General features: G+C 33.7%; 1 protein-coding gene across 1 annotated transcript in view; it reads left to right on the plus strand.

Moving 5' to 3' along the window:
* The window catches only part of LOC150076014 (dnaJ homolog subfamily C member 28), a 36,874-nt gene extending 14,623 nt beyond the window's left edge, over positions 1-22,251 (plus strand). Inside the window, exons 4-7 of the mRNA XM_090387235.1 lie at positions 1,876-2,081; positions 4,447-4,591; positions 11,700-11,942; positions 22,093-22,251. Coding sequence (XP_090243361.1) covers positions 1,876-2,081; positions 4,447-4,591; positions 11,700-11,942; positions 22,093-22,251 — 753 coding nt within the window. The remainder of the gene's footprint in view (positions 1-1,875; positions 2,082-4,446; positions 4,592-11,699; positions 11,943-22,092) is intronic.
* Positions 22,252-23,064: the final 813 nt, after the last annotated feature.

Genomic DNA, 23,064 nt, shown 5'->3' on the forward strand with positions numbered 1-23,064 from the left:
TACAGTAGTCTTCCATTTGCAACAGTGTCAAAAGCCTTCCTGAAATCCAAGTATATGATATCAAAATTATTTTTTGCATCCAGTTCCTTTGTAACCATATCATAGTATCCAATCATACTTTCCCTTAATGCCACACTGTTCTAATTTGTACAGCAGTCTTTTATATGTAGTAGTACCAAAAGCTTTTCTGAAATCTAAGTATATGATGTCAAAATTATTTTTTGCATTCAGTTCCTTTACTGCTTTGTCATAGTATCATATCAGATTGATCAGACAAGATTACCTTGTACCATATCCAAGCTGTGACTGCAATATAACTGTATTCCTGCCTAGATAGTCCTGCATTAGTTCTTTAACCAGTGACCCCATTATTTTCTCTGGAAAGAAGTCTGACAGGCCTGTAAATACTCATGTCTCCCTTTGCTCTCTCCTTTGTGAATTGGAGATGCATTTGTACATCTCCAAGCAATAGGGACCTCCCCTGAATCCATGGATACTCTCATAATCATGGCTAAATATTTTCTTATGTCTTTTGCTGCTCTCTTTAATATAACTGGATAGCTCTCATCCACCCAACTGCCTTTTTTCATGTTTAGCTTCAACAAGTTCTCCATTTTCTTTCAGTAATCACAGAATTATTTGGCTCCCTCCCTTCCAGAATTTGACTCGCCTTTGGCATCCCCATCCCTAAAAATTTCGTCATGTGTGAATGTAGGTGCAAAATACCCATTCGGTTTGTCCACAACCTGAGCAGGGTCATCAACAGTTACTCTTCCTATCTAGTGGGCCATGATTCAACCCATTCCTTCTGTCTACATAAGTAAAGAGGTCTTTGCTGCTTTTCTTTGCATTGTTTGCCAGAGACTTCTTGTAATCTGCCTTAGCTTGCCTAACCTTTTTTTTTTTCAACCCTATTGCAGACTTTATATCTGTAGTTTATATCTGCTCTCTTCATCGGTTTCATCTGATAATTTTTATGCATCTCGTGCATTTTTCTTTGCTGCTACAAGTCTCATCAGTTTTTCTGACATCTGTTTAGGCCTATGCCTTGAACTATCTCTTATTTGGTATAAATAACCTGGGAACTTCTATAATAACATCTCTGAATTCTTATCATTTGGAATTTGCTGTTGGTAATGTCATCATTCAATTCTGCTGCATAGAATTTAAAAACTGTCTGATACATATGCATTCAAAGCTTCTGTGACTATAGCTTTAATGGTATACCATAATTATAAGGTATTCATGCTCTGTAAGCTCTTCCTAGTTGATAGAGGCCAGGTGGCACCTTAATTTGTCATAATTCTTCCTGAAATTAAAACCCATTCCTTTGCATTTAACAACTGCTACTGCCTGGTTGCCCATCCAATTTAGAACTCTGTGATTGCTCCCTGTTAATGGTTCCTGTACTGTCAGCCCTGTGATGTAATCTGGTTCATGGGTAATGATCCATGTCGAGAATATTCTTGTTCCTGTTACTTTCTCTAACATGCTGATACAAATACTAGTAATCTAGTCAATTTAAAAGTTTTGTTCCCCATAGTGAATTTCCTTCCCACTTGTCCAGGCAATTGGGGTAAATTGAAATCACCATAATAAGACACTCACTTTCTCACCTTTCCATTTTCATGTAAAGGCTCTCATCATAATCTCACAGGCTTATATGACAAATCACATTTATTTGCTGGACAACAGCACAATATGGAAGTGGAATTTTGGTAGTTTTTAGTTGATCAATCATTTTAGTTCATAATAATTGCTACTTGAATCACTCCCTTATTCATTTTTTTATTGTTGTTGTTGTTGTTGTTTTTAAATGTAAAAATTGAATGCTTTTACATTTTTATATTGGTGTATATACCTTGTTTTATTTAGCACACAGTTCCTCAGCATCGTCATTATCTAGGCTATGATGGGATAGGATATGGTACACCTAGTCAAAGAATGAAGCAGTATGAACAGCACAAGATGAGACGTGCCACTGAAGCTGTTTATGATTATAGAAAGCAGAAATTAACCAGCCAGTATGAAAAAAGTCTCCGCCTTAAAGATACATCCTTAGCCACACAGTACAAAACAAGGTTAGTTTCAGATAATAAATACTTTAACTTAAGTCCTGGTGGTGGAAGTTTGTGGGGGAAATAAAACAAGGTAGTCTCAATTATAAGGAATTAACATTACTGTTTTGAAAGGGGGAGAGAAAATTTAGATAACTACCAGGTTCATACATTAAAATCAGCAGCAGCAGCAGAGGTTATATAACTTTAGTGAACCTATAGTTTCACAATTTTTTTCTTTAAATTATAAATCCAGATAGACTGATTAGAGAGAAAAAAAAAAAAAACTTTTTTTTTTTTTCAAATTGTACCAATTTTACTGTATGGGCTAATATTGATGGGCCCATGCATTAAAATTGGTGGAGCTGAACTTTCGTGATCAGATGAAAGCCATTGGTATTCAGGATTTTATAAAAAAAAAAAAAAAGTGCTATCTACATCTGATAAACTTATTTTCATCATCATTTAGAACAACCTCACATTTTTCACGTTCTCCTGAATTTTCATCATTACTGAATTGCAAGGCCATTCATAGTCTTTTACCTCTTTTATTGATGAACGACAATGTATAAGGCAATTATAAGACTGCACTTGGAATGCTGTACTCAAGTAATAGCAGTGTGCTACTGCAATGGGATCTAGAAAAGTTGGACATATGGGCTTAGAAGTGGCAACTGAAGTTTAACATTGACAAATGCAAAGGACTGCATATGGGTAGAAGTAATCCCAGAGAAATGTACCAACTGTGTGGTACTGCACTTAGGGTGGTAGAAAATGAAAGACCTGGGAGTAATTGTGCAGTCAGATATGAAGTTTTCTGAGCAATGCAGACATGCTGCCAGAGCAGGTAATGGGGTATTGTCAATGATATACAGGAATTTTGCTAGTAGGAAAAAAGGTAGTGATTATGACTTTGTATAAGGCAGTGATCAGGCCAGACCTTGAGTACTACGTACAGGTCTCGAGGCATCATTTTAGGAAGGATGTAGAGTTGCTTGAATGAGTACAGAGAAAGGCACCAAGCTTGGTGAGGGGAACAAAGGGGGTCCTCTTACCAAGAAAGGCTTGAGTTCTGCAAATTGCAGTCTGGAGTCTAGGCACCTGCGAGGTGATCTGATTGAAGTCTCAGATTATGAACCTGAGGGAGCATAAATTCAAATTGAGAAAGGACAGTTGTAGAATAGATGTGTGGAAATTTGCTTTTAGCCAGTGAGTGGTTGATTGCTGGAACAAACTTCCATCTGTTGTTGTGGAAGTTTGTAGTTGATAGCTTAAATAAATTCAAGGAAGAACTAGACAAACTTTTAGAGAGAATGGATGTGTGAAATGTTTTTTTTTTTGTTTTGGCTGATGCTACATAAGCTTGCTTTCTTGCATCACATGCCTCTGCTGCTACTACTACTACATCTTGAAAATTGGCATAAACATTCACGTTTTTTATTAATATTCTATTTTCTTCACTTTGAGTTTTGTCAAGTTTATTGTACAAAAATACACAATTGTTATTTGGATAAATTAAATGACAGATACAAAATAAGGAAACCCATGTTTTCCTTTTCTCCAATTTTCCTTGTGATATAAAAAAATGCTGCCAGGTTTGGAATGAGCACAGAAAACTTAAGGAAAGTATTAAAATAGAACTCCCTCCCCCCATTCTTTTAGTTTCTGTTTGCAGACTGTTATTAATTGAAATGAAAATTGAATTGAAAAGAACTACTAACTCAGGTCTGCAAATTAAATTTATTAATAATGTTGAGTAATCAATTCATTATGTAAGAGCTGAAGTAGGGATGATTGCAACAATATTGTGATGTTGCTATATAGATAAACCACCTTTCAACTTTTCACAAAAGTTTAAAAGTATGTATGATCTATTTTGCTTCTTTTGTAATTGGATTGTTTTACACAAACAGCCTACACAAAACCATTGTCCTTTTAAATTTCTAGATTTTTATTTTGATGAAAACAATCTGAAAAAAAGACATAAAAAATGCCTAGATATGAATATTTGTTGCCTTTTCAGCTTGAAATTTGAGCTAAAAAAACATATTCTAAAATGCTTAGAGCATGTACAACTTTGAATATATATTCTCATTTTTTTTTTTTTCAGTTCAGTTGTTTTTTTTTTTTATTTTTTATTTATTTTTTTTTTTTTAAGGTCAGTGCAGTGCTTTGCTCTGTACTGACCTTACAAAAGCATACTTAAAAGTATGTTTTGTAAAAGTATTCTTGTGTGACATTTATTTTTCTTTCTGTGTAGAAAATTTTGATCTGTTACTCTGACTGTGGTGTTTAAATATTCAGGGACTGACTTATGTTACTAAGCATTAATTAAGAACAAAAATTTTTATTTCTCCTACATCTGTAATTTTTTTTTTTTTTACTTTAGTCATGCCATCGAAAGGTTAGTAGAAGATCTAATACTTGATTCTATGGCTAGAGGAGAATTTGACAATCTGTCTGGTAAAGGAAAACCACTAAAGTTTACTCCTGAAAATCCTTATGTAGACAGTATGACTCACAAACTTAATCAGGTATGCAGTATTTGTGTATAAAAAGAAAATAGTCATGTACTATTTATGAATGGAGCTTATGCATATACATGCTGTTCTCAAAAGCATTCAAACTTTTTAAGGAAACAGAAGCTTCAAAAAAATTAATGTGTAGATCCACTTTTATGCTTAACATGTACCAGGCATGTGGTCCAAGAGACCTGAAGGATTGTTTTTCAGGAGGAAAAAATTATTAGAAAGAATGTTCAAAACAGTAGGTAAAACTTATTTATTTTACCTTAAAGAACCTTTTTTTTTTGCCCATTTATTCTAATAATTGGTCCAGTTCTTCTTTCACCTTTTACTGATCACTTTGGTTTATTAGAAATTTTTTGTGCCTGGCAAAGGGTTAATAGCCATGATTCTTTAACCATTAACTTACAAAAAAGTTACCTCGGTACTTCTTCATAGGATGACTTCTATACTCTACTCTCTAGGTCCGATTTAAATAATTTTAAATAATTAGTAATTGGTAATATTCAAACCTGTAACCTTGTATTCTTTGTTCTTTATTTTCTTCTCCAACAGCCTTGTCTGATGATGAGTGTCGTCAAGACACCCGAAACGTTACGTAATGTATACCTATATAAGCATTCAGCCTAATAAACTATATATTATTTTATTTAACATGGTATCATTTAATTAATTATAACCTATCGGAAACACCACATAACATCCCTCCTAACTACATTGGCATAAAAACTTCTTTAAAATTATTAAATGTGTTCACCACTCTTAAAGAGTACATGAATGATCCGATGTCCCGGGATCAAAGTCAAAAGCCCCAACCTGACCCCAGACCCATCAAACCGTCCACGAAACCTCAAGTAACTGAAGACATTATTTCAAATATATATAAAAATTAGACGCCGATAAAAATATATCATGAAATAAAATCTGCTAAATAAAAATGTGATGATGAAAATAATTTACGAAACTTACCTTCCTTAAGGGGACCAATCTTTTTGACTTTTATCGGCTTCACAGGTCGGAATACTAATGCGTGATATGTGTGTGTTCCCTACGATATTTATCGCTAATTAGTATTCCCTTCCTTAAGGGGACCAAGCTTTTTGACTTCCGTTTGTTTACAGGTTGGAATACTAATGCACGATGTGTGTATGTTCCCTACGATATTTATTGCCCATTAGTATTCTGACCTGTGAATACAACGGAAATCGAAAAGCTTGGTCCCATTAAGGAAGGAAAGTTTCGTAAATTATTTTCATCGTTGCATTTTTGCATTTAGCAGATTTTATTTCATTATATATTTTTATCAGCGTCTAATTATTATATATATTTGACATAATGTCTTCAGTCACTCAAGGTTTCATGGAGGGTTTGATGGGTCTGGGGTCGGGTTGGGGCTTTTGACTTTGATCCTGGGGTGTTGGATCGTTCATGTACTAAGGTGTTGAACACATTCAATAATTTAAAAAAAGTTTTTATGCATTTTAAATCGGACCTGGAGAGAGTAGAGTATAGAGGTTATCCTATGAAGAAGTACTGAGGTAACTCTTTTGTAATTTTCAAGTATTAATAAAACATAGGATATATTGAGCCATAGTTGCTCTTAGATTCATAGTAATTTAACCATTAACAGAAATTTAGGGTGATCAGAGATACAGCTCATTCAGATGATCCACAACAATGTTTCTTATTCTTTTTAATTCAGATGATTCCTTTTTTTTTTTTTTTTCTTTTTTTTTTGAGTAAATCAAGCTCATAACCATTCCATGATCCCTTTACTGGTTGTAGCAAGCTTGGTGCTGTGTTATTCAGTATTTATCTAAAAAATGGAATGTGACAGCACTTGATCATCTGAGAATCATATATTAGTGCTCTGTGTTTTTAATTTATTATGTTATGTTGTAGCACTGCTAGTGATGGGAATAATCAAGAGATCATAATTGAAATAATTGATTATAGAAATTCCATAATCAATTATGCTGATAATTGATTATGGGTTTTTGATAACCAAATGAAATGGTATAATCAGAAATGTGGCTGATTTATGGTGGGGGGGACATACATACATACATACATAGAGAGAGAGAGAGAGAGAGAGAGAGAGAGAGAGAGAGAGAGCTGTGTGGCATAAGCCACTGAAAAACATGCTTTACTTTTGACAATGATAGTTCGATTCTGATCACTGGCATTTCTGTTATTATTTATTTTTTGCTTTTTTATTTCATAATTGATTATTTTAATAATTGAAATAATCAAATATGATAATCAGTATTAAAATAATTTATTATGGAAATCATGCAAATAGGCCCATCACTAAGATCTGCAGTATAACCTTTAAAGTCTTATATCCCATTCTACAGCATTCAGATTAGAACTATTTGGATTTCACAGAATTGTAACAATGTGAATAAATTCTTTAACCTTAAAGAATTTAATATAAATAAATATTTATATTATTATATATATTATTTATTATTATATTTATTATTTATTAATAAATAAATAAATATAAATAAAAAATAAAATTAAAATAAAATGCACAACAAAAAATATCACTGCATAAAATGGCTATAATGGTTTGACTACCTTGAGCAGCAGTCCTTTGCTGCTCTCATTCATTCATTTTGGCACTAAGCATTCTCCAAACCCACACTCACCTGAAGTGTCTAATACAAATTGTTGCTTCATTGGACCTTTTCCATCCTGAGTCCAAGAATAACACTATTTAACAGAAAAATGTTTAACTGAAGTGTAGGCTTCCATCAAAAGAATGTCAGAAGAATTTTGAACAGTCTATGTGCAAAGTTAATGCTCCCCCCCCAAAAAAAGAATAATAAATAATTATAGCTATTTTATTTTTTAATGTTTAATGAACACATAACAAAACAAAATACATAATGAATTAAAATCTAAAACTATGTTCTAATACATGCTTTACAACAAAAAATATGTCTAATCAGGTTGTTTATCATTATGTTTTTTATAATTTATGTTCAAAAATTTTATTGGACTTTGGACCTTTTCCATCCTGAGTCCAAGAATAACACTATTTAACAGAAAAATGTTTAACTGAAGTGTAGGCTTCCATCAAAAGAATGTCAGAAGAATTTTGAACAGTCTATGTGCAAAGTTAATGCCCCCCACCCCCCAAAAAAAGAATAATAAATAATTATAGCTATTTTATTTTTTAATGTTTAATGAACACATAACAAAACAAAATACATAATGAATTAAAATCTAAAACTATGTTCTAATACATGCTTTACAACAAAAAATATGTCTAATCAGGTTGTTTATCATTATGTTTTTTATAATTTATGTTCAAAAATTTTATATGATAATGTTATGCACAGGTAACTTCTCAGTAACGTGTATAGTAAAGTACAAAGAAAAATGAGAATAATTATTATTTTTATTTATTTTAATTTTTTAAGTTTGCAATTACAGGCAACCCCCATAATATGGTACTTCTACAACACAGTTTTGCTCTAACACGGTTTGAGAATTGCGGAAAATCTTGCATAACACAGTATTTTTGAGCTTTTGTGCTGGGAAAACCCTGCTATTATGTTAAATGTAATTTTCAACATTTCCATTCCTTTTTGTGAATTCCTGCTGTTGACTCGCTAATCATTATCGCCTTCGTGATATTTTTCCAAAGCACATTTCCAGAGGTCACTACCATAAAACATTAAAAACAATTTGCAGTTTGCGGTTTATTGGGCTTTTCTGTTAGTGTAATCAATTATAAATGGGTAGTCAACTCGATCTTCTTGCATATAGTACTAATAGCTGGAATTCTGTGGGTTTTCACATTATTATGGTGAAATGTGTTTCCCCCTTCCATGAAATATTCATTCATAAAAAACATAAAATAATTTTCAGAAACTCATTACTCTGTATTGTGTTTGTTGTAACTTGTGTGTGCTGTGTTCTTTGTTATTAATTGCTTATCAGTTTTACGTTCTTTGTTATTAATTGCTTATCATTTTTACTGTTTTAAATTTTACAACCAAAAAAAAAAAAAAAGTCAGTGAACAGAAATATCAATTAGTATGTACTTATTACAGTACGTATTAATTAAGTCATGTACGTGTAAATTTATTTTTATTTTGCTAACTGTAAAATATTCTTCTGATTTTCACGTATCATTTAGCTTTGTTAATTGGTGAGGTAATAAAGTTAAATTTGTGCTTTATATCTAAGCAGGGGTCCACTGTATTTTGTTGGGAGATCTGTGGGTTAGATTCTGTGCTATTAAACTTGTGCTTGTTTGAGACCATAAAAAATATGACTTCGAAGGGTGCAGATTGTGACTTAAAGAGAGCAGAAGGTACACAAAATCTAGATGCTGCAGAAGAGATTGTGCTTAGCAGCAATGAAGAGGAAGAAAATTAAGTGAATGTACATTATCTGACATATAAGTATCACAGTTTGTAAGGTGAGACATTTGTTCAGTTATTGCTATTTAAGTTACTACTATTATAAAAATAAAGTTAAAATATTTAGTTATTACAACTATAAAAATTAAGTTTCCAATAGTTATTAAAAAAAAAAAAAAAATGGTGTATTTTTGTTAGCTTTTGGAACATAACCCCCCTTTTTGTACTGGTTCTTAGTCTCGTATAATACGGTTTCGCATTACACGAAATTTTGTAGGAACCAAACTACCGTCTTATACGAGGGTTACCTGTATTAAATTTCGAATGCCCCCCCCCCCCTTTATTACGTGCCTTTATGTGGTAGAAAACGCCATGGAGAAGAGGTGCTGAAGCTACAATGAGTGACTATATCTGGTTCTTAGTTTGGATTGATCACAATGACCACAAAAGACAGACATTAAAATGTACATTTTTAAGGATATTTTTTGATTAACTCAAGAAAGTTTTCTATTTAATTTGTGATTTTTTTTAGTTAATACTCTATTCTGTACATAAATCTGATATAGTATTATTGCATATTTACTTTTCTTTCATATCTGGGTAAACTATTGATTCTATGCAAAAACAGAGGTCATATTCAGAATCAGCATATCCAAATTTATAAAGAAACATCAAGAAATGCTGATGAACAGAACCTTTTGGAAAATGTTACATAGTGGTTACATAGACGCACTCCAAGCAATATTTGGTTAATATTATGTTGAGCTTCAGTTGTTTGTTTGTTGTTTGTTTGTTATTTGGTTTTTAGGAGCATTAGCAACTAAGGCCATATTGCTCCGGGGATATGCGGTGGTCATTCCCTGACCTTTCCGCATCCTCCGTATTTGGTGGTGATGGGCTCGAACCCCGGTCTAATCAAGAAACGTGTGCTACGCACTGCTGCTCCTTCCCACCTGGCTACGGAGGCGCCAGCTTCAGTTGTGGAAACCAAGGCTGTTGAACTCCCTGCAGATAGCAGATACATATACAGCAACTCTTGTTGATGTTTGCATCTGTCCTGATTGCAGAGAAAAACATTCAGGTGACTTAACCCTCTTGTTTAGGAATTGCTTCTCTTTTTCCATAAATGTTTTCAGCCTGTCAGATCATTTCTTGACTGTTGTATTATTCTCTCTTCCATCTTTTTACAGTGTCATCTGCAATTTACTTTGGAGGGTTCGGAGATTTTAGTGGTGTACAACAGCAAATGAAGGATATGGCTTTAATAGTTGAGCGTCTTTGAAACCATGTAATTTCTACATTATGACCAGATACCTAGCTCCTACTGATACCTGTGGTGGTCCCCTTGAAACTTTTATAGTTATCCCTATGCTTATAGTTCTCTGCAACTGTATAGTGTTACCACTTCAAATCCCACTTGATATGAGAAATTCTTCAAGGCCTCTTTTGCCAAGGCTGCAGTTTGACCATTCTCAAGTAGGGGTGGCAATTGAGGGATTGATTAATAACTTTTTTTCTTTTTTTTTTGACTTAGTTGAACTTAATGTAAGCAGAAAAGGAAGTTAGAGATCTGGATATAAGCAATTATGATATGCTGTGTTCTTATCTTGAAAAGCATTAGCACATTTACTGGAAAACCTAGATTTAAATAAAGAATGAGATTTTAGGATGGAACGAGGAATAAAGGATTTCATTGATGTTCTGAGCAAACATTAGGATCAGAAGATTTAAAACAATAGTCCATGTTTTGATGGTCTCTGTGAAGGTTACAAGTCTAATTTTTCCACTACAGAAACAATGCTACAGATGTTTGCTCCAATCTTTTTTAGACTTTCAGAATGTATTCAGAATATCCTTAGGAACCTTTGTACTTAAGAATAGATGATCCACCCTGCAAACTGCTGAGAAGATCAACTAGCTTCACAGAACCTGACTATACAGCCCTATTCAATTATGTGTCCTCTGCTTCTGCATATGACTTTGGCATCTTAAAAGCCTTTCTTGATAAACTAGTTACAGCAGTGTTTAATTTTCTCTTTGTAACTAATAGCATGTATCAGACTAATCACTCTAATGGCTTTGTATCCTTATTTTTGCTTTCAACTTAGTTTGTTTGTTATTTGGGTTTTAGGAGCATTAGCAACTAAGGCCATATTGCTCCGGGGATATGCGGTGGTCATTTCCTGACCTTTCCGCATCCTCCGTATTTGGTGGTCACAGGCTCGAACCCCGGTCTAATCAAAAAGCGTGTGCTACGCACTGCTGCTCCTGCCCACCTGGCTACGGAAGCACCGTTTCAACTTAGTGTTTTTGATCATTTACATATATCACAGTATACCAGCATGAAATGTTTAGATTTCCTTCTTTTAAGTTCAGGCAGTTTCTGACTGTCTGTATGTTTTTAAATATATATCAGTTGCTCATATTTTTTTTCAAAACAAATAGTTGGATCTGATCTATTTTGCAGATAAAATTTAATGTCTATCCTGTTGTTTGTCTAAAAAGTTTATTCTCTTCTCAGAATCATTTTTAGCTTCTCTGTTTGTTGTTTAAACTGTTAACTGAAAAGACTATAACAATTGCATTTTTTGATGATAAATTATCTAAAGATGCAATTTAACATTTTAATTATAAGGAAATCGTTAATCTTAATTAAAGACTAAATGATTCAATTATTTTTAAGTTTTACTCGTGTGAGATGTCTGATTACTTGTATACCATTTATTCCACTTTTAAAGATTCTTATTAGCAGTGGATTTACTCCAGAATGGATTATGTTGGAGAAGGAAATCAGAGATAAAAAGCAGGAAATTAAGCAACAGCTTCAGGAAAAAAGGTTTCATTTCTCCCTGTACCCTCTCTCTCCACAAGATGAACATAAGTGGAATATTTTATTACAAGAACTTGAGGAAGAAGTAACCAAACTAAATTTTAAAATTGATAAATTTAATATGATGGTACCAGCTATTACAAAACAACAGGTAAGGATATACTATACAATTCATACCTGTAATTATAAAATGTGCTAAGGTAAGGTTTCTCCTTTTTTGCTTCTTCTGTTCTCTAATTCATGTATTGCATATGAAATTAAGTGGAGTTTCATTATTTTGCCTTCAGCAAATTGCCAATACAGGATATATATATGAGTACATACATTCACTGTCGATATTGTCACAGTTTTTTTTCCCCTTCTTCATCTAAAATGCATATCAAATATTTAATATAGCAGAAGCTATACTATATGACCCTAGAAATGAATCAGTAAATTAAGGATCATCTTTACGTATGTTTGATGAGCAATATGCTTTTGACTATCAGCACTATTGATTTAGTGCTTAGAGTAGTAAAAGAGTGGGCTGTGCTTGTTAACAGGAGAGACTGTTTTTACAGGAATGGGATATACTTGAACAGAAGAGGTGAAAAAATATTTGCTGATGCTATCGAGGCAGTGATAGGTGAGTCGGAAAACTGCTAGCTTGGGGAGATACACAAACTAATAGTTTAACTAGAGCCACAGGCAGAGGTGAAAGTGATTCTTGCATTTACTATTGGTACATGCAGCAGCCTGGAAAGCAAGGTGTCTGGGATTTCAGGCCTTGCTGTGGGTCATCATGGAACAAATGAATACATGGGCTGTGTTAGGATAACTAAAAGTAAGAACACATGCATGTATACTTGCACGTACATTAATGCTAGGAGCATTGTAAATAAATTTGATGAATTTGAAGTACTGGTTAAGTCGTTGAATGCAGACATTGTAGGAAAAGCAAAGATGTGGTGGCGCTCAGACATAGTTGAATTTGAATATAGAGTGTACAAGTACAATGTATACAGGAAGGACAAACAGGTCAGGAGAGGTTATGTTTTTAGTTAAGAAGAATATTAAATCTTAGGCAGTGCATCCAGTTTACTTGTGTGACGAGTGCAATGTTGAGTCTGTTTAGTGTGATATAAGCACTGGGAAAACAAAATTGTTATAGGCTTAATGACTGATGAGTATACTAAACAGCTATACAGGGAAATAGAGTGAGCCAGCAAATCAGAATGTCTCATAATGAGGGATTTTAACTTTCCAGGTGTTAACTAAAATATGTGAGTTGATCGCTCACATACTAGCAAGACTTTTTTGTGGATTTCCTGGATGAATGATTGTTTTCTATAGCAGCATGTTAGAGAGGCAACAAGAGGAAGCAGTACTCTTGATCTGGTTATCACAGTGACCCCTTCATGCATTAAGATTCTGCAGGTAAAAGATCCACTAGGTGGCAACAATCACTTTAATTAAATGTGGAATTTAATTAAAGACATAACTTTTAATTAAAGACATAAAATAATGTGGAATTTAATTAAAGATACAGGAATACCTCGCATAGCGCAGTTAATTCGTTCCAAAAATATACAGCACTATGCGAAACCGCGCCGATCGAGGTATTATTAGTATGTATTTTAATGCAATGCGTTCCGACAATTTGATTATATGGGTCAAGTTGCAAAAATATATGGGTGTTTGTTTACTATAAATTGATGCACACCAAGTTCTTGCAAAAAAAGAAACTAAAATGATAAAAATGAAAAATACTAGTAAGTACAGTAGAAATGATTTTTATTGCAGTATGTACATACCAAAAGAATATAAGTGAAGTATGTACTGTATTTTTATTTTAAAAAATAACTGATCAGCTTAGTTTGCACAGTTTTTTTTCTTTTTATCTGCATACATCTCTTTATAACATCGAATGTCATTTTGCAATGCCTGCCTTACTTTCATACCTCGTTTGATGTTTGGATCTAGAAGACCACTCAGCGCCATTACATTTATTCTTTCCACTCATATTTGCGTATAATGGTGTAACGTTTTTAAAAAATAATCTTTAATAAAAATACACAGCGAAAAATATTTGTACAGCTTACGCACAATCAACGACCTCACCGCAAGGAATCTAGAGTGTTTACTTATATGAATGCTAGCAGAGTCCATATATAATGGGAGTTTCGACAACAGTCAGAATGGCCTTGAATCCATAATGCATTGGCCTACATGCTGGCATTATAATACATACATACATATCAAATGTATTGGTGCGTAACGCAGTTAATTTTTTTTCAATTTGTAAACTATAGCAAAACCTGTGCTGTTTGAAACCATGCTATGTGAGGTATTCCTGTATAACTAATGTCAAGGGTAAAAGGAAAGGCTTTTGTTTATATAAGGTTGACTACAGAAGTCTGAGAGAGTTTTTAAATTCTATACAGTGGGATCAACTGATGATGTTACCAACAGCAAATTCTAAATGGGAAGTATTCAGGGAAGTAATCAAAAAAGCTACTAGGCTTTTAATGCCAACAAAGAAATACTGTTCCAGGCTTACCCTAACGATGTCAGATGAACTATTCAGACACATGGCAGAGAAGAAAAATGCATGGGATGCATATATATTATCAGGTGATACAGAAGCCTATGGTAGATATAAATTAATCTGTAATCAAGTCAGAAAGGCAGTTAGGCAAGCTAAGGCAGATTATGAGAAGTCTCTAGCAAAGAATAACAGCAAAGACTTCTATGTTTATATTAACAGTAGAAGGAAAGGATTGAATCACATTGGGCCACTTGATGTTTATGGGTTAACTGTTGATGACCCTGCTTAGGTTGCAGACAAATTGAATAGGTAGTTTGTATCTATATTCACACACAAATTATTTAGGTACAGGATTCAAAAAGTTTATCAGATTCTAACGAGGAGCTAAATGATTTTTTGATAACTGAAAGGAAAGTGGAGGAGAAATTGTTGAGGATGGACATAAAAAAGCTGGGGCAGAATCTATCCAATTATATTAAGGGGAGTCAGCAAAGGAGGTAAGCAAACACCTAGCCATAATTATGAGAGCATCCTTGGATTCAGGGGAGGTCCATATGGACTGGAGAAGTGCAAATGTATCTCTAATTCATAAAGGTGGATCAAAAGGCGGCATGAGTAATTACAGACCTGTTAGCTTAACATCTGTTCCAGGGAAAATAATGGAATCTCTGGTTAAAGAAGTAATGCACGACCATTTGGACAGGCATACAATTATACTGCAATCACTTCTTCAAACAGGCCTCTGGGGTTGGGAATGTCCAAATTCATAATAACTGTAATAATACTACACCAACGTTAAAACTGATTCTTTATTAGAACGAAAATGGTATAGTAACAACCGAATTAAAATTAAACTGGTAATAAGATACACTGTTTATACAATAAAACCATAAAAATAAAACATATAAAATGCACAATGAAATAAAACTCGATATAAATCACAGAATAAAAGTGATAAAAACACAACCATGGCTTTCAAAGGCATCTGCCTCCTTTATCAACAGTAATACTTAACGTGCTATAGTACATCCTTAAATATCTGTAGGATCACGGTTCACAGCACATATTACTGTAAGAGCATGGGCAGTATCCTCCATACGTTCATTGAAACCGGAAATGGCTCAGGAGTGTGCCAGGCAGAACCGTTCATCCCATCCAAGAATCACAGTTTTGAAGAGGAGATGAAGACAGATTTCTCCTGTCTCTATTAATAGTGTTATGCTCAGAAGAGCAAATCTGCAAACTCTCGAGCCACTTGCAATTCCAAAATCTATGCGAACGGTCAACAATAACAGCTTCGTCGGGAAACATTTGGTGGTCCTTCTCCCAGAAATGTTCAGCCATAGAATATTTCCCATAATCTGCAGTCAATCTGCATTAATGCGATAAAGACTATAGATTATGGGAAATCTGCTGTGGCTGAATATTTCTGGGAGCTTAACCACCAAATCTCTCCTGATGAAGCTGTTATTGTTGACCGTTCGCATAGATTTTGGAACCGCAAGTTCCAAACAAAGCTCCACGAGCTATGGCAAACAAAGTGATAGCAGGAAACCAGAGGTCTGATTACCAAAAGGTTTCTGCCATGGGTGGCAATGGTTAGCCCAAAGCCACCTAAGTGGTATGCCCCTGGACTTTTTGCTGAAAAACCTTAACTCCTGCCTGGGGCCCCACACCAAATAATTACTTATTTAGGAGAGGGAGATGTAGAGGCAGCCAGGGAAGCAGATTAGCTGAAAAATATCAGTAAGGTAGTATCAAGGGGATGTAGAATGAACGAGAATGAAAGACAGAATGAACAGGCTGGGCACTGAGTGAAAGAGTGAATTAGGAATTATGGAAAAAGGTAATAAATGTCAGTTTTGGTGAAAGAAAGAGTGACCCAGCATGAGAGAAAGAGAGTGAATGAGTGTTATGGTGAATGGGAATGAGTGGAAGAGCAAATGTAATTGGCTGAAAGAATACAAAGTTAATAACTTACACTACTTTATATATACTAACAACACACACTATCACTGCATTCTCCCCTGGCCTGCAAAAAACTTACTGTTAGGCATGCACCACAACTGAAGAATAACAGTAAGTTGAGGTGCCCAGAGAGTGCAGTGCAGAAAGCAAGAGTCGAACAAATGAAATTAATACCAGAAGGATGAATGAGTGTAACTGTGTGAGAAAAAGAACACAAAAGTTAAGTTTCAACCCTAGTTTCAATCATTTATATTCTTACGCTAAGCTATACCTACAATCTAGTCATTACATCACAGCACATAAGGACTCCTTAAAATATCAAGAGTCTATTATGCATTAGTATTAAATTTACATTACATACCATTGCATCCCCCCTGGTGTGTGAGAAAAAAGATGAATGAGTGGGTGAAAAAAAAAATATATATATATATATATTTTTTTATATATACATATATATATATAGTCTAACAGAAAAAAAAATTATTATAAAATATAAGAAAAAAGTATAAAAATAGAATTCAAGTAGAGTGAGAATGCAGATTATGAATGAAGTAAATGTCTGTCTCTCCCACTCTCAGCAAACATATCCTACCCCCCGGAGCAGGATGGGCAGTTTGACCGTCCTACTGGAATCGACACAACACGCCATTTTGGGATTTGAACTGGGTACTCAAACCCAGTTCCCTATAAAACCCCCATCCCCAGACAGGGGGTGGATGGGTCTCTGTCTCCTCCCCCATACTTCACCTGGTGGGGCTCGTCCCCACTGACCTCTTTGGGAATGCCTACTCTATCATCCCCATCCTTCTACCTGTTTCCCCCCAATCTTCAGTCTTCCCCCCCACTCTAACTAAACTGACTGAGTACGCCTCCTTAACAATGCTGCCAAATTTTAATCAATGTCTAAATTCAACCGGTCTCAAAAATCTCTTTTGGCCTTTCCAAATTCTAGTGTTCATCCCTCCCCATTTTTTTAATATAGTCCTTATCACTGAAATCCTTGGAAATTAGGTGGCAGGGTCTGCCAGAGTACTTAAATAATCTACTGGGTGCCTGACCTGCCTCCTCGTGGCAAAGTGTAGTTCCAACGACTAAATGATCAGAAAAACAACAGAACATAACACTACATGACATTCCGCTCCCCACACACACACTCTTTTTAAATTTCTGGCCTCCACAGAGTTCTGTGTCACAAAAACAGAGTACACAATGCAGAGATGGGGAAACCTCTGGTACCGTCAGACAATTAACACACTTTACACTGTACATTTTTTATGGTTTTATTGTATAAACCGGTGTTTTATTTTATTACCAGTTTAATTTTAATCTGGTTGTTACTATACCATTTTTATTTTAATAAAGAATCAGTTTTACGGTTGGTGTAGTATTATTGCAGTTTTTATGAATACTGTAATCACAGCAGTATAATTGCATGCCTGTCTAACCAATTAAAAAAAATAAATAAATTTTCTGTTTATACTCCGGGACGACCAAACGGCCAGAGGAGTTCACAAGATAGACGGATTACAAGAAACAGCACCGTATTCAGTAGTCACGGACTTGAACCCCGGTCACTCAAGGCACGTGTACTTATGCACCCGCGTGCCTGACTACTAGGCTACAGCGGCCTCTATTAGGTTACCATGATGCAGTGACCAAGCAACTGGATGAAAAAAATAATTTTTACATCATATATTTAGATTTCAGGAAGGCTTTTGATACTGTTGTACAAACTGCAGCAATGTGGCATTAAGGGCAATTTAATACTATGGATAACGGGATGGTTAAGTGAAAGGCAGAGCATCACAATCAGTGAGCACTGCTCTTCATGGACTAATGTTATTAGTGGAGTTCCCCAGGGTTCAGTGCTGGGTCCATTGTTGTTTTCAATATTTATCAGTAATATTGATAAAGGTATATCAGGCTTAATGTCTAAGCATGTAGATGATACAAAAGTTGGCAGGATGATTATTGACAGTCATCAGAGTGAGCTTCTGCAACAAGATCTAGGAAAATTGGGCTGAGAGACAGCATTTGAAGTTTAACATTGACAAATGCAGGTATTACACATGGTTAGCAGTAACCTCAGAGTAACTTATCAACTGTGTGGTACTATACTTGGGTAGTGGAGAATGAAAATGACGTGGAGGTAATTATGCAGTCAGACATGAAATTCTCTGAGCAATGCAGACATGTGCCAGGACAGCTCATGGGGTTTTGTCAATGATATACAGAAACTTTGCTAGTAGGGATAAGGAAGTGATTATTTCTTTGTCTAACCATGGCGTAACCATCCTGAGTACTGTACACAGGTTTGGAGGCCTCACTTTAGGAAAGATGTAGATCTGCTTTAATGGGTGCAGAGAAGGACAACCAGATTGATGAAGGGCACAAAAGGCCTCTTACCTAGAAAGGCTTCGGTTCTCACATTGCAGCATCTTGAGACCAGGTACATGCGGTGAGATCTGATTGAGGTGTTTAAAACCTTGACCTGATTGAGTAAGCTGAATGTTAATGGTATTCTTTCACTTGCTGAGGCTACACACGAAGAAGGATGGTTGCAGAATAGGTGTGCGGAAGCTTGCCTTTAGCCAGCGAGCAGTTGATTGTTGAAACAGGCTTCCATCTGTTGTTGTAAAAGTGGATGGGTTGAATAAATTCAAGGGAGAACTAGACAAATTCTTGGAGGGTAAGGATGGGTGAACAGAACAGTGTAGGTTTTTTTTTTTTTTTTGGCTGATGCTATATAAGCTTACTTTCTTGCATCATTTGCCATTAATAATTTGTACTGTAATTTCTACTTACAAATTCATTAGTAAGTGCAAAAAGAATACTGTGAAGAAGAAATAAATGAACTTGCATCATGTTCTGGGGGGTATCCAGCTTTCAAATAGCAATTAAAATTAAAACAAAATCCTTGAAAAGCATTTGTCCAATCTAAATACAGAAAAATATTCTTCTTGGAAGAAATTCACCATAGATTTATCATTTATTTCCTCATAGTATTCAAAATTGAATGTGATTTTTCAAAATAATGAAATAGGAATTATTTAGCCCAATAACAAAATTAGGCAAATTATTCTCTATTTGTCTAATTTCCTTACCTAACAAAATCATATTGATAGAACTAAAAATTATGAGAATTCTGTTAAAGCAGGACATTCTGGTGCTTCTGAATTTGAGCACTATTCTGTTATTCCTTACCATCCCTTTCTGTGTGAGCAAATATCGATGTTGGAATATTAGTCCAATTTTGTAAGTTGTTAATTTCAGAAATGCTGCAAGCTCCATTTATGTCTATTGCCCATTTGTCATATCAGATGCGTGGAACTATGCATGCACCCACAAAAACAGCTTTCTGATTACATCCTGACACAAACAATCAATTGATCACAAATGGATAGATGTATACCATTTAAAAAACCTTAACTCCTGTTGCTCGAATTGTGTTGACAATATGTTTCAAAAAAATTTAGTCCAGTTTTGGGGAAAGTGTTTAGTTAAACAGTGTTTCAGCAAAATAGAAGTCTGTTGTAGTGAGTTCAGTTTATTTATTTTTTTTATCATCAATATGGCGAATTTCTTGAGAAACTGTGCATTTTTATCCATTTGGTAACTTTGCAAAGCAGTTAAGATGTCAGGAAAGGGGAAGGGATTATTTTAGCAAACCAAAAGGTAAGCATTAGTTCCTGAGCTTGAAGAAGTACCATAGGTAATCCTTTATTTTAAATTAGTACTTCCAAAAAGAAAATGAACTATGTGCATCTACAACCATCTCAACTGCACTATTTTTAAACAAATAAAAATGGATATTTGTTTAAAATATGTGAGCATGTTTTGAGATATTTAAATGTCTCAATTACTGCATCTATGACATGAATAGCAAAGCAGTTCCATATTTCACAGTAGCCATTTGTACATATTCATAAACAGTGTTGTGGTTGGGCTCTTCAAAAAGTTCTTTGCTAAGTTCAGTTTTTTTCTCTTTTTCTTAATTTTCACAAATATTGGAGCTACCTTAGAGAATTGCAGTCTTAAAACTTAAGCACTAGTTGGAATGCATTCCATTTTGGTTTTTACTTGTTTTGACCTGTGTTAGATAAGTCTTTACAGTTCTGTGCTTAACTACACCAAAAGGACTATAGAGGAAATAATTAATTCAGTATCCAAATAATACAGAGCTGTGTTACAATAGTGAATTTGTTACTCTCAACTGCCAGAAGAAATATAAAAATGGGGTTAGCGCTCACACAACAGGAAGATAAAGTGATATACAAATCTGCATTAGAAACAATATATTTCTAATTAAAAATAATTATAAAAATATATTAATGAAATATGTTAATTGTTCTGTGAAGAAGTAATCTTAAAGCAGCCTTGGACAAGTCTTTGCATCACATTATCTGTTACTGCTTGTAGAATTACCTCAGTAAGCTGCTGCCTACTTGGATTACAGTCAGTGTTTAGCTGCTTTACTGTTTTTCATTTTTAACCCATAGAAAGCTGCTTGGATATATGCAAAATGCCAAAAAACAAAGTGATTGTAAATGTGAATTTTAATATTCCCTTAGTGTATTTTGACTTTTGATCTGCATTCCTGATTTTGCTAGAAATTGGGATGTAAAAAAAAAAAAAAAAAAAAAAAATGAATATTAGGTATTCTGTATATGCCTGTGCATCAGTTCATGTAACAATAGGCTTAAGCATTTATTGAGAACATGTGTTAGTAAATTTACTTCTTTTAGTGGATTTTACATTCTGTGCATCTGATCATATATGTAGAACATTTATAATTGTATATGCCATTTTTTTAGTGCTATCTTTGGGATTAGCACAGCTTGGCATGCCAAATACAGCAGTCACTAATGGGCCACTGATATGATATGAAATTTCTGAACACACTGTCATTTCAATTCCTCATGTTGCCATTGTTATTGAACACAATACAAAAAAAACCCAGTAAATCTATATTATTACATCCATGTACAATACTATCAATATCATTTGCAGATTTATTGTTGGCTATTATTTGAGATCTGATCCCCATATATTATGCAGCTGGTTGTGGAAATTCAGTCAAGTGTGGAAGGTGACAAAGCAAATCTGGCTCTCGAAGTCATTCATTTTTTTTTAAAATTATTATTAGTTTTATTATTAAACTTTTTATTTTAAATCTTTTTAAGATGCATTTTAACATATATGCTTGAAAGATATTTTACAGCATATAAATGCAATGGCATTTATATGCTGTAATTTATATTTATATGCTTACGAAATATCTACTAGGTGTGATTATTTTTAATCTTGGTTTAATATTAAATTACAAAAAAATAATTAAATTATATATAATTTTTTCTTATATCCACTATGCCATTAAGATAATGAATGCATTAAGAAATGCCCAATTTTAAGTTATTTACTGTCTTTATTCCAAACATTTCGATAGTATCATAGAGATCTCACATGTGCCAGATAGTGTCTTTTTAGGGATGGCCCAGCTAGAGAGAAAATTAAATCCAGGCAGTTTAATAAATCACCATTTAAATGATTTCTAATGCTCCTTACCAGAATATTATTTAAGTGATGTTGTATTAACTTAGAGGAACTGTTATGTAGATATTTGGCTCATTATAGTCAGCATATTTTTTTTTTCTGTATAAAATTAGTTAAGAAACAAATTTTATTCATAGATATTTATTTAATATATGTTTTCTATCAAACCTATCAGGTCAACAGGAAATGATTCAAAAATCAATAGATTATAGACTTTTTCGTTAAATAATAGGTTATATTTTTTTCTATATAGTTGCACTTTCAACTTAAGAAGGAAGCAGAGAAAATATTAAGATATGGGAAAAGCAATAAAGATGCTTGTCAAGAAGAAAAATACAGTTCTACAAAGAATCCAAAACATGATGGTAGTGATTCGGGATTATTTAATTTCATATGGAAAATATTTACATAAATTACTTATAAAAAAAATTAAATTAAGATATTTGTATTTTTTTTATGAACAGAAATTCTGTATTGAAGTGGTGTTGAAGATCAAAACTTTCCAATTCATTCAGCAAATGGTGCTCTGATTTCCATTCTTATCAGAATTCACAGATTAATGGAGAGCAATTTTACTGCAGCTATATCATCGGCTGCAGGAAAATTAAATAAGAATATTCATAAAAATATTTCTTAGTTTTGTAATGGAAAAGAGCTTTCTGTATTACAGTTGCAATAAATAAATGAGCACTTTTTGAGTTTTTTAAAACGTTAGAATATGTTCATTAAATAGACAAGTTGCATTCTTTACAAAAATATTGCACTTTTATTCATTAGAAGATCATGCAACTTTATACAATATAATAACATATAAAACATGTTTACTTTCTATTAAAGTGAAGTAATAGAAAAAATCAACAGTCTCTTCATTTATACAAGTTATCTTTGTTAAAAGATTTCTGAATTACAAATATATAAAAATAACAGTTCTTTATTACAAAGTTTTAAATTTTTTTTTATCATCACAAGGGTGTTTATTTTTATTTTTTGGAATGTTGGGTGGAGTATCTATATATTTTCCTTAAAATTTAAATGTAGCATTTAATGCAAAACCAAATTTGCAATACACAAATAAGAATCTGAACAAAGAAACTAGTTAAAATACTATTCTCAAAATAGTAAAAATGACATTTTGAATCCTTAAGATAAAGAATCTGTATTAAAACTTTCAAATGTACATGATTTATTAGAGAACTTTGTGCCTTCTGATATACATTAGAAGCCT

Source organism: Mastigoproctus giganteus, chromosome 13 (genome assembly GCF_048544385.1).
Source record: "Mastigoproctus giganteus isolate SK-2022 chromosome 13, ASM4854438v1, whole genome shotgun sequence".
NCBI lineage: Eukaryota > Metazoa > Arthropoda > Arachnida > Uropygi > Thelyphonidae > Mastigoproctus > Mastigoproctus giganteus.